The sequence below is a fragment of the Microtus oregoni genome, unplaced genomic scaffold, assembly GCF_018167655.1.
Source record: "Microtus oregoni isolate MIOR12 unplaced genomic scaffold, Mior012 000056F_ref0000123, whole genome shotgun sequence".
Lineage (NCBI taxonomy): Eukaryota > Metazoa > Chordata > Mammalia > Rodentia > Cricetidae > Microtus > Microtus oregoni.
This window is the reverse complement of record NW_024543832.1, coordinates 1,752,380-1,765,731: the sequence shown is the minus strand read 5'-3', so window position 1 is coordinate 1,765,731 and position 13,352 is coordinate 1,752,380. Positions and strand designations below refer to the sequence as shown.

Here is a 13,352-nt window from a genome sequence, read left to right as displayed (position 1 = left end):
CCTCTCAGATAAACACTTGAAATCACAAATAATAATGTTAGTGAGCTTTATCTTCACAAGTTATCTTCTAGACATGTGATGAGAATAAGAATGATTTCACGGACACCAAGTGAATAAATTTTAAGTTGTTCCTTAAAGTAGGGTTTCTGATAACTAAGAGGCCCAATTCCATATTAAATTCAGTGCTGCAATTTATAGAGATATACAACTGCATTTAGGTTATGGTACACTGTTCTGCCTGCACTGCATCAATGTGAACTCACTTAGTATAAAGACTCCTATGTTTAACTTGCCAGGTCTACACAGTGTGATTCATACTAATTCCCATTTGTCACGGTTTGGAAATATAAACAATAACAAGAAAATGTTCCTGAGGTCCCATATTCAAATACTCTAAGAAACATAAGACAAATCTCTTTCACCTTAGTGAAGTGGAAACCAAGTCCTATGGTTTCTTTAATCCTCTCAGGAGCATGTGCCAATGCAAAGCAGCCCTCAGGCTCACTATAAAAGCCCAGGCCCAGCTGAGAGGCCCCATCTCCTTCTCACTGGAGTGTCCAGCAAAGCATGGCTGTCCTGGTGCTGCTCCTCTGCCTGGTGACACTTCCAAGTTGTAAGTGTTTCAGGGTTTCAGGAGAGGGACCCAGGCACGTCATCTATATGATGTACGACTGATCATGATGTTGCTTGTCTCCAGGTGTCTTTTCCCAGCTACACATGAAGGAGACAGGACCTGGCGTGGTGCAACCCTCACAGACCCTGTCTCTCACCTGCACTGTCTCTGGGTTCTCATTAACTGACTATGATATAAGCTGGGTCCGCCAGCCTCCAGGAGAAGGTCTGGAGTGGATGGGAGCAATATGGAGGGGTGGAAGCACAAAGTACAGTTCACCTCTCCAGTCTCGAATCACCATCAGTAAGGACAACTCCAAGAGTGAAGTCTTCTTAAAATTGATCAGTGTGCACACTGAAGACAGAGCAATATATTACTGTGCCAGAAACACAGTGAGGAAACTCTAATTTGAGCTTAGACAAAAACCTCCTTATAGAGACATCTGGGACCAGCAGAGGGCACTAAGGACCAACAGGGCCTCCTGAAAACCAAAAGTAAGGTTCACTTACTTTATGCTTTATGAAATTGAGTTTTAATATCAATGGTTTTCTCTTCCAGCCAAGCATATCCTGAGGCCCCTCTAGTCTGTCATACTATGGCCAACCTTCTATGTGTACATACATTAGATCAAATTATTTTTCTACATATCCTCTATGTTTTCCAATTGCTTCTGATTACCAGAATGAATGGTATATAATTTGATATATTTTCTGTTTTGGTGTGTGTGTGTGTGTGTGTGTGTGTGTGTGTGTACCAACTGAGATTTCAAAAGGGGTCTGAAATTGTGACACTTATTGAACTAAACTTCAATGAAAAGCTGGGGAATTTCAAATATTTTGTAATTTATTCTCTTTGTTTTTTCATGTGATAGAGAAACTACAGCTTCCCGTCGAATTCACTTTCCAAGCATAGATTTTAAAATGAAATATACAATATTTTCTTCTTCTAAACTAAGAAAACTTAAAAGAGTACACTTGGTTATCATTTGTGAAAAGTTCTAATTTTAAACATTTGCATCTTGTCAAAAATTAGTATGCACCTTAATTCTCAAGGAATTATTCCTCTGTATGCATATTTGCATGCTCTCAATGTACAAAAGTCTCAGCCACTAGTGTGCACTTTCCAACTGGTGTAAACCCCATTCCTGCTTCCAGCTGACACCAGCCCTTCCCATAGCAACTAAGTTTTATAATAACCGAATTTCAGTTTGTGATTTGTTGCTGCTGTTACTGCTTACATAGGCTCCCAGAGTTACTCTACTACTCTGATACTATGTTGCTGATGATGAAGAGCCTAGTGTCTCATTGTGAGCTGGAAAAGTGTCTTTCAGAGCAGCAGTGTTGACTGTGGGCTCCATGTTAATGGATCATCAACTTGAGGCAGCCTCCAAAATGAAAGGAAATGTCCTCATCTGAGGCTGAGGCCTCTCTGGAAACTCTGGCATTGAATCCAGTAGTCTAGGATTATGTTTAGAGAACAGATTGACTAGATTATTGGGATCCTAAAATGAGGAAACATAACTTTGAACTGAACAACTCCACATGATGCTTAAAGAAAAGGATCCATTGTTATGTTACCTTAACTCAAGCCAAGGAGCAGGGAAAACAGGTCATGGAAAAAATGATTAACAAGGCAAATCTGTTAAGCAAAGTTATTGGATAAAATATGCCAACATCAAGATGTCTAATTTCCAGTGACTTCAGTTTTTACCAAGAACATGCATGACATATTAGTGACATTCTAACACAATGTACAAATGGATGTTCCATAGATCATGCTGAACTAAGAAATGACTGTTCAAATAACTGAAAACAGAAATCCACCTCTAAAGTGTGGCAGAGATATCATTAATGCACGGAGATACCCTTGGAATTTCTCCTCTTGATCATGTCCTCTCATTCTTTCTAGAGTTACAAATAAAATAGGCACACAGATGACATGAGTGTAGAAACCTGGCACACACTATATCATCCAAAACACAAGATAGGGTTTATAGCAAGTGTGTTTGATAGTGTGACAAAACTGGCACGTGACATGGGTTCCTGTGATATTTTTCCCTAATAAACAAGTATCACCTTAGTGAGAAGTGTCAACTAAGTAAAAGTAAATGACTATTTTACAAAACATGTGTAGATTTTCTGGTGAAATGATTATATAAAGTAAGTCAAGGATCCTGCCAGTTCACAGTCAGTCAGGCTGGTGGTCTCAGATAAATTGTATGATCCTCGTACAGACATGGAAGATGTTAAAATTCAAATTGCCTTACAGCTTCAAATCTGACATTATATGTTCCTACCTAAAATCAGATTATTAGAATCCTTACTATTTAGTTGTTTGAGTGATTAGTAAACTTATTTATTGTTTACTTATTGGTAAAATTTATGCTTTTGAGACTGCTAAAGTATTCTAATTAATTAGAAGGACCCCATAAATTTGGTATATAGTTGATACACATTATAGTAATGAAATTAAGAGTTTAATAATTATGTGATACACTTTTTTTTACATTTTAGATTTAGAGTTTAAATAAAGTAACCCATAATATAATAGTGAAAAATAGAAACATGGATTTGAGTTGACATTTAACAAGAATCCTCAGTGGAGCACTGTGTGAGTTAACACCACGAACAATGTTTTGGTAATGGATTCATTTCTTTCCTGTCTACATTTATAGTACAATGAGCTACTCTTTATTTTACCTAAATGAAGATTAAATGTTTGTATTCTGACTATGTTAGAGTCTGTGTTTCTCTGACAGTACTAGAAGATAAACAAAGGAGTTGTTCTCAAGGCAGAGAATGCATAGTAGATCCTGTCCCTAGAAATAGATCTGACTAGTACATCTGAGGAGCTCAGGTTGCTGAGAAGTGGAGGATCTGTTCAACACAAGAAACACACTATTAGAGCTGTTGAAGAAAAGAATCAAAATGGGTTTGACTCAAGTTTTCATGGACATTACCTAATTTTCAAGGACTAAGTTTGTAAGGGAAGGTAATCACTGCTGGTGAAACAGATGTTCATAAGAACGTTAGAGTTGGAGGCCTTTAATACTCTAAGGTGATGGATTTTACATGTCTGCAATATATTTTGGTCATACCCTCACTCAAAATGTTCCTTCCTGTTTCCTTACCTCTGGTCAACCCCATACAATTTTCTAACAAATTCAGGTCCTCTTTTTTTGACATAACCAATCTTGTTAATGCTGACCACATTCCTGTGTGTGTTGAGTCACCCAATGGACAATGGCAACCAACAGTAGCCACATCCTCACATAAAATTACATCTACAACAGTTGTTGGATGCACAGACTTTGACTGTTCATTACTAAGAATAAACAACTTTGTGAGGTTTTATTCATAGATAGAATGTCTATATTAAAATTACACATGATCTACTTTCCTATCCCTCCATATCCTTCCCACCTATGCCCAAGGATCATCACTAAAGAGTGAGGTGAAGCCAGGTGTTAGTGCACTCCTTTAATTCCAGCACTTATCAGGCAGAGGCAGGCATATCTTTGTGAGTTATAGGCCATCCTAGTCTACAAGAGGTATTTCCAGGACAGGATCTAAATCTACAGAGATACTCTGTCTCAAAAAAAAAGAGTGAGTTGAAAGAAGTAACAAAGAATGGAGAGGAGTTCTTGGAGACTTTAATCTCTGGATATCACACACTTGAAATCACAATAGCTATGACTCCCTCTATAAGACATATGCAAAAACAAGCAAAATGAATGGTCTAGCAATTAGAGTAGAGGGGTCACTTATGCCACACACACCTGATATCTTCAATATTTTTTGTGAGCTAATTATGCCATGGGTTGTTTGTGCCCATGGGAGACCTGTCCTTTTCTGAATGGAGACAGTAGATGAATATTGGATGGAGGGATGGAAGGGAGGCCTAGGGAGGGAATAAAAAAAGAGAGTGAAATCTGTGGTCAGTATGTAAAATACATGTAAAAAAATTAATAAAGAAACTAATTTTTATCACTTCCCATATCACAAAATATAAAAATTAAAAATAATATTAAAACATTTTTAATTACAACACAGAAATATTTTAAAATCTACACTACAAAGGTCACATAACAATATTTACTACTTGTGTTTTGCTAAACAGCATACACTTTAACTGTCTTCTAATTTTGTACCTATAGATCTTTTATAACTTGGACAGAGTAATTCTTTCTGAAGCATATGACTTCTACAGCAGTATCAATAACTGGGTAATACTAAGAATAAATGACACTCACCACGTGTGTGTGTGTGTGTGTGTGTGTGTGATGTACCAACTGGAGCCTAAGAAATATAGCCTGAGACAGTTGTAGGAATACTGTTGAATTGGGCATGGTCTAATAGATACAATTTATCTATTGCAATTAGGCACATGGAGCAAAAGCAAATTGCAGCATATTGCCAGAAAAAAAAATAGAAAGGATGGAAGTGTTTGAAAAAATGATGTGGGAGTGAGAGAGAAGGAAGAGAAGAGAGAGGAAATAATGAAGAAGGATTGTTGTCAGAAAGACAGGAAAGGAGAAGAGGAAAAAAAATAAATGAGACATGAGAGAAAGAGAAGCAAGGAAGGTTCTTCAGGAAAGAGAGGCAGAGGAAAGATGGAAGTAGGAAGGAATGATTCATAGAAACATTTGAATAAACTTTAATCTAGCTTGATTAAGACAAAATTCATAAAATGTCTTCCACAATAAATTCCCAGGTTCAGCCGTCTCAGATCCTGTCCCTCACCTGCACTGTTCCTGGATTTCCATTAACCAGCTATCATATATACTGTGTTTACCAGCTCCCAGGAAAGGACCTGGAGTGCATGGGAGCAATATGGAGCAGTAGATGCCTTGATTATAATTCAACATTTATATCGCAAACCAGCATCAGCAGGGCCACCTACAAGAGCCAGGTTTCAAAAAATTGAACATTCTGCAAACTGAAAATACAGCCATGTATTACTGTGCCAGAGACACAGAGAGGGAACCCCAGTATGAGCCTGCACAAAAGCTTCCTTATAGAGACACTATGGACCATCAGGGCGAAGGGGGGACCAGCATCTTTCCTGAGGACCACCAGTAAGGTTCATTTCAGAAGCGAGGAAACTCTGGACTATGCTACATCAGCATGAGTTTTAATGTCAGAACCTGTGGTTTCCTCTTTCAGCCAAGGATGTCTTTGTAGGACCCTCTCCACTGTCATATTCTATTCAACTCTCTATGTGTGTAACACATTGGAATAATTTTTTCCTCACATACCCTCTAAGATATCCTATTACTTCTGATTACCAGACATACATACATTTAATTTTATATATTGTGCATATATACATATATAAAAACACTTGAATTACTGATATATATATATCAAAAAGTGTCTGAAATTCTGATACTTGTTCAGTTTAAGTTTAATGAAAAAAGTTTAAGAATTTTGAGTATCTTGTAATTTATACTGTTTGCTTTTCAACATTTGATGGAGAAACTACAAATTCACTTTCCAAAGGTAGATTTGAAACTGAAATATCAATTATTTCCTTCTTCTAAACCAAAAGAACTAACAAAGTATACTTGGTTATCATTTGTGGAAAAAAAATGTTTTTAAATAATTGCATCTTGGCAAAAGTTAGTTTGCACTTCAAAGTCCAAAGTAATTCTTCTGTAGATAAATTTGTGTTCTCACAAGCTCCAAAGTTCTCAGCCACCCATCTGCATATTTCATATGGAGTCAGCTCCATTCCATCTCTCATCAGCCCTTTCCATAGACAATTGAGTTCTATGATTTTTCTGTTTGTAATTTGTTGATGCTTTTGCTAACACATGCTCCCAGAGTCACACCTACTCTCTGTTGCTGATGATGAAGAGCCTGCTGTCTTATGTGTGAGCTAGAGAAGTGTCATTCAGAGACATTCTCTGAGTCCTGACTGATCAGGTTGGCTCCAGCTCCTCACTTCTCTTCCCCTGTGGTTTATGATACCAATGCATGGAGGAAAGCCATGGAAGCTCTTGTTCCCTATGGTGATCTATACCTTTCTCTTTTCCACTTCTTATCATGATTCAGCTTCCCTGACTTATATTTTACTTTTGATAATATAACCCTTAAGACTAGTTGCACAATATTTTGTAGTATGAATTTTAGTTAACAGCTAAACTTCTCATACTTTACCAATGCAATAATCATACTTAGGAATCTGGGTTCTTATGTATTACATCCTAAAAAGAGAAACATAAAGTACCAAGAAAGATAGACTGTCAAAAAATTAGAGGTACTAAAGCTTGTCCCCATATATGGTGTTCCCAAGTGAAAAGGTGAATAGGTTGATCTAAGTGAGGTGGGAACCAAATCATCTCTGGGGTCTCCTCTCACATAAACAGACAGAATTATACATACTAAATATTAATGACCTGATTCCTCACAAGTTATTTTCGAGATGGTGATGAGAATAAGAATGATTCCATTGTCAAAAGAGAATATTTTTGTTTTCTTTTTATTATTGTTGTTTTTTTCTTTTCTTTTTTTCTTTTTTTTTTTTTTGATTTTTCGAGACAGGGTCTGAAGGCATAAGTCACAAACAATGCCACACCAGTTTGGAATTATGATTAATAGGGTGGTATTTATTTAAAGGGGAAAAAACTTACAGATTGCTATCCCAGACAACAGCCCTCTGCACAAACAGGAAGGGAGTCTAGTCGCCAGTGGAGCTGGAAGTGAAGAGTGAGGAGAGGGAAGTGGCCGCTTTTTTAAAGGAAGAGAGACCACGCCCCAAGGGCTGGAATCTCAGGGGCTATAGGCTGGAGGAGCGGAAGGACCTCCCACAACAAGGGTCTATTGTTATTATTACAAATTTTCACCTCCTTCCCTCCTCCCATTTCCCTTCCCCTCTCCCTTTCCCACCTTGCCCTCCTCTCCAGTCCAAAGAGCAGTCAGGGTTCCCTGCCCTGTGGGAAGTCCAAGATCCTCCCCTCTCCATCCAGTTCTGGGAAGGTGACCATCCAAATAATCTAGGTTCCCACAAAGCCAGTACATGCAGTCGAATCAAAACCCAGTGCCATTGTCCTTGGCTTCTCAGTCAGCCCTCCTTGTCAGCCACGTTCAGAACAGAATACATTTTAAGAGTTGCTCATTAACTAAGGTGTCTGATTAATAGGAGGCCCAATTCCATCCCAAACCCACTGCTGGAATTTATAGAGATGTACAAATGCATTTAGGACATGGTACCCTGTGCTGCCTGTATTATGTGAATGTGGGTTCACTTAGTATAAAAACTCCTAAGTTTACTTGCCAGGAGGCCTGCACAGTGTGAATCATACTATTTCCTGTTTTTCAGGGACTGGAAATCCAGACCATAACAAGGAAATATTCCATAGTTTCCATCGCCAGTCATCTAAGAAGCACAACGTAAATCTCATTCAGCTGAGGGAAGTGGGGAAACCTTATCATGTGCTCACCTCAGGAACCTCCCCAAATACAAAGCATCCCTGAGGCTCAGGCTGGAATTCTAGGCCTACCTGAGAAGCCCCATCTTTTCTCACTAGAGCCTCAATCATGGCTGTCCTGGAGCTGCTCCTCTGACTGTTGACCTTTCAAACCTCTGAGTGTTTCATGGTTTCAGGAGAGGGTCCCAGTCATTTTATGTGTGAGATGAATTACAGATGGTAATATTGCTTGTTCTCAGATGCCCTGTCCCAAATGCAGCTGAAGGAGTCAGGACCTGGCCTGGTGTCACCTTCACAGAACCTGTCTCACACTTGCCCAGTCTCTGGGTTCTCATTAACTATTTTTACTGTACACAGGTGCTGTAGGATATTCTACAGCCAGTAGTTACCCGCCCACTTGGCCTCTTATACTATTTATGCCAATGTGGAGCTTGCCTTCTCCCTCTTTTCTGGCTGTGGGATTAGTTTTCTAATCTCTGTTCAACCAGAGGATTTTGATTTATGAGTCTACTCGTAAATAAATAACCATCTATTTCTCATTTCTGAGCTAGTGTGGGATTTCTTTTAAGTGTCCTTCTTCATCTGTCACCCACGCTGATTCGGACGCCACACCTACCTTGTGGATAGCATAATGGTATGGCTGGTACACGGCCCAAGCAGTCTCCCACCCTGCCTGTTTGGCTTGTTTGTACCTAAGAAGCTTTTTGTAGAACCCCACCACAGCGGGGCTGCTGTGACAACTTTGAAGTTTCCCAAGCTGCACAAACAAATGTCGTGTTCCCTGGTGCAGTGCCCTGGCCCAGTTCCTTGCCATGTGGCAACATGTACAGCTTCTGCTTTCTGCTCCCTGCCCATGAGTTTTGAGTTTCTTGCTCCATGTATGGAATTGATTTAATTGCTTTCAATTTGTGTAGCAAAGCATATTTCTCAGTATTTAATCAGTGCCAAGCCAGGAAACTAAAGCAGCTCAGAAACTAAAGTAGCTTAGGGTCATTCTTGTCGCCACCATGACTCTCCAAACACGACATCTGCTGGACAATAAAGACCACAGTTTACTGGATCACATCACAGGCGTTATGTGAGATAATATAAAAGACTACATTAATATAGGAATTTTAGTAACTTTTTGCTAATACTATGGTTTGTATTATGTGAGGATTATATGGTTATGGTGATAGTTCAAAGTATTGGGTATTGGGACTTAGTTTTTTTTTTTCCTTCATATTCTATCATTAAGGAAGAATATGGCAATTTTAGGAATGATACAGTTTTTACAGATTAATAATTAACAGTTAATTAACAGGATTAATACCATCGATAATCAAAAGTTATCTTAAAAAATAATAATATTAGAAAGGATAACATTAATTTGACAGAAAAACGGGAATCCATGTCTGAGGGTACTAAGAAGTTATCTGAAAGAATTCATCCTGTTGAATTTGACAGTCAAAATTTGTTGAAGAGTTATACTAAGTTAGCAAATAAAGTATCTCTCTGGGATGACAATTTGCTTACTATTAAAGTAATATCCAAGGATGAGTTGCTATTTTTAAGCTTTCTTTCTTTCTTTCTTTCTTTCTTTCTTATTTATTTATTTATTTATTTATTTATTTATTTATTAAAACTTTCTACCTCCTCCCATCCTCCCATTTCCCTCCACCTCCCCCCCAATCTCCCTTTGTCTTCCTCTCCAGTCTTAAGAGAAGTCAGGATATACTGGCCTGTGGGAAGTCCAAGGCCCTCCCCCCTCCATCCAGGTCTAGGAAGGTTTTGATTCTACTGCATGTACTGGCTTTTTGGGAGCCTACTCTGTTTGGATGAGATGCTATTTTTAAAGGAGAAACTTCAGACCTTGGAATCACATGTGCAGAATGGGGGCCAGAGGCTAGGTCCCTCAAAGAAATTACTAGAAATATATAGAGGCCAAGAGATTCAGGCTGTCCAAACACAATAGTAAAAAGAATTAAATAATTGAGGAAATTATTGGAGCTGATGAACAGAAAAATAAGGCATGAGGACAGGATTCAACATTGCCAGCAGCTATCACAGATGACTTATCCAGGTTTTTAGCTTCCTACCCTGTAATCTATTCTGACAATGCATCAAGTTCTAAAGGCCCAAGAGGATCCAAGGAAGGAAGATGGATACTTGTAGGAATGAATGTTATAACAAAAGTTAAGCAAGCTGTTGTAATTTATGGCTTGAATTCCACATTTGTTAAGGAGATGATAAAGACATGGTCTTCTAGCATCTAAGCAATGCCACATGCTTGGATTCAGTTAGTTTCAGGAGTCCTGGATGATGGGCCTCAATTAATGTTTAGAATTTATTTCAGAAAAGATGAAAAAATATTGGAACAACAGGGAAAAGCAAAAGGCCTTGAGACTTCCCAAAATCAAATTCTTGGTGAAAGCACTTGTGCTGACCCAGAGGTTCAAGCTCTTTATGATGAACAAATCTTTTGCCTATGTCACAGAGCAGTCTTTAATGCTTGGGACAGGATTCAAGAACCAAGAAAATAAATTAAATCATATACCAGGGTTAAACAGGGCCAGAGAGAATCCTTTACTGACTTTTCATAAAGATTAACTAAGGCTATACAAATAGGAGTAATGTAACTAGATTTATGACGAGTACTTATTGAATCTCTGGTTTTTGAAAATGTCAACTTAGAATGCAAAACATATACTTGGGCCTTTAAAGGTTAAATCAGCACCAATGGATGAATGGATCCTGTATACAATGACAATTGAGACATTTGACTATAACACTGATTCTTGTGTAGGAGAAGCAATTTCCAAAGGAAAAAGAAAACATCAGAATTTTAAATGTTTTAATTGTGGTAAAATAGGACATCTGAGGAGGAACTGTAGGCTACGAATTTCTAGGAATAATATCTCCTCTGGGAATAGCAAAAATAAAATGACTCAGCCTTCATGTTTATGTAGAAGGTGTGGCAAAGGCCAACATCAGACCAATGAATGCAGATTAACAACAGAGAGACAAGGCAATCTGAATTACAACTACGTGGGACCTCTGAGTTAGAAGCACAATAACCTTGAATGAACTAAATAAACTCAAACTCACCTACCTAAAACAAAAGTCTAAGGATCCAAGTAAGTTCCAGTTCCCTTTATGGAAATAACTTGTGATTCCACCCAGTGAGTGGTTTGCCTTCAGAGTGTTTGGTCTAAAGCATGAGTCAAGGGCATGAGCAGTGAACGTACCCAGTGGCTTTCAATTTGTAAGTTAATGCAGTCCTTTTGTCTTACCCCTGCCTTTTGGGTCAGGAGTATATTAACCAGTTGGAAATTAAAAAAGGGCGAATTTCCAGTACTCACTGAAAAATCCCTCCAGATATTATCCTATATGGTTCTGCATTTTATTATTTTCACTCATATCTTCCTATCCTTTACTATATTTCGAGGCTGACCATCAACACTGCTCAGCCCCAAAATAATTACACAGAAACTTTATTAGTTAAATTGTTGCTTGGCTCATTAGCTGTAGCTTCCTTTTTATTGGCTAAATAACTTATGTGGAAAGTCATTGATCCTGTGAAGGCTTCAGCATGGATACTAGGAGAACAATGCAGCTAATGATGGCAGTAGAGCCTCAGGTATTTGTCCTACTCCCCAGGTAAGTCATCTTTGTGTCTCACCTCCCTTTTTAAGAAAGCTGTTGTATCACTCTGTTGGTTGGAGTTTGCAGGATCTTCTGTGAACAGTGTGGTACTGACATAAAAACAGAGAAGTCGACCAATGGAATCATATAGGAGACCCCAATTTTAACCCACAAACCTATGAACACCTCATTTTCGATAAAAGAGCTAAAAGTATACAATGGAAGAAAGAAAGCATCTTCAACAAATGGTGCTGGCACAACTGGATGTCAACCTGTAGAAGAATGAAAATAATTCCAGGAAGACTTTAATTTCCTTCTTGATTTCTTCCTTAACCCAGGTGTGGTTCAGTAGTTGACTGTTCAGTTTCCATGAGTTTGTCGGCTTTCTGGAGGTAGGATTGTTGTTGAATTCTAACTTTAATCCGTGGTGATCTGATAAGACACAGGTGGACACTCATATTTTTTTGTATCGGTGGAGGTTTCCTTTGTTTCCGAGTATGTGGTCAATTTTCGAGAAGGTTCCATGGGCTGCAGAGAAGAAGGTATATTCTTTCCTATTTGGGTGGAATGTTCTATAGATGTCTGTTAAGTCCATTTGCTTCATTACCTCCAGTAGTTCTCTTACTTCTCTATTAGGTTTCTGTCTGATTGACCTGTCCATTGCTGAGAGAGGTGTATTGAAGTCTCCTACTACTAGTGTGTGTGGTTTGATATCTGCCTTGAGTTTTAGTAATATTTCTTTTACATACATGGGTGCTTTTATATTAGGGGCATAAATATTCAGGATTGAGACATCATCCTGACAAATTGTTCCTGTTATGAGTATAAAGTGTCCATCTCGATCTCTTCTGATTGATTTTATCCTGAGTGAGGTAAGCCAGACACAAAAAGAGGAACATGGGATGTACTCACTCATATTTGGTTTCTAGCCATAAACCAAGGACATTGAGCCTATAATTAGTGATCCTAGAGAAGCTAAATAAGGAGAACACAAAGAAAAACATATAGGCATCCTCCTGAATATTAACCTTCAGCAAGCGATGAAAGGAGACAGAGATAGAGACCCACATTGGAGCACAGGACTGAATTCTCAAGGTCCAAATCAGTAGCAGAAGAAGAGAGAGCACGAGCAAGGAACTCAGGACCATGAGGGGTGCACCCACACACTGAGACAATGGGGATGTTCTACTGGGAACTCACCAAGACCAGCTGGCCTGGGTCTGGAAAAGCCTGGGATAAAACCGGACTCTCTGAACATAACGGACAATGAGGACTACTGAGAACTCAAGAACAATGGCACTGGGTTTCTGATCCTACTGCCGGTACTGGCTTTGTAGGAGCCTAGGCAGTTTGGATGCTCACCTTACTAGACCTGGATGGAGGTGGGGGGTTCCTTGGACTTCCCACAGGACAGGGAACCCTGATTGCTTTTCGGGCTGAGGGGGGGGACTTAATTAGGGGAGGGGGAGGAAATGGGAGGCGGTGGCTGGGAAGAGACAGAAATCTTTAATAAATAAATAAATTAAAAAAAAAGAATGAAAATAGACCCACATCTTTCACCGTGCACAAAACTCAAGTCCAAATGGATTAAAGACCTCAATATCAGCCCGAACACACTGAAAAGGATAGAAGAGAAAGTGGGAAATATCCTACAACAGATGGGCACAGGAGATCACTTCCTAT

At 38.8% G+C, this 13,352-nt stretch overlaps 1 gene segment (V, D, J or C); it reads left to right on the top strand.

Moving 5' to 3' along the window:
• The first annotated feature begins 567 nt into the window (after positions 1-567).
• Positions 568-1,020, top strand: LOC121438578. The segment is given in 2 exon segments: positions 568-613; positions 698-1,020. Coding segments are annotated over 2 exon segments (369 nt in total).
• The last annotated feature ends 12,332 nt before the right edge of the window (positions 1,021-13,352 follow it).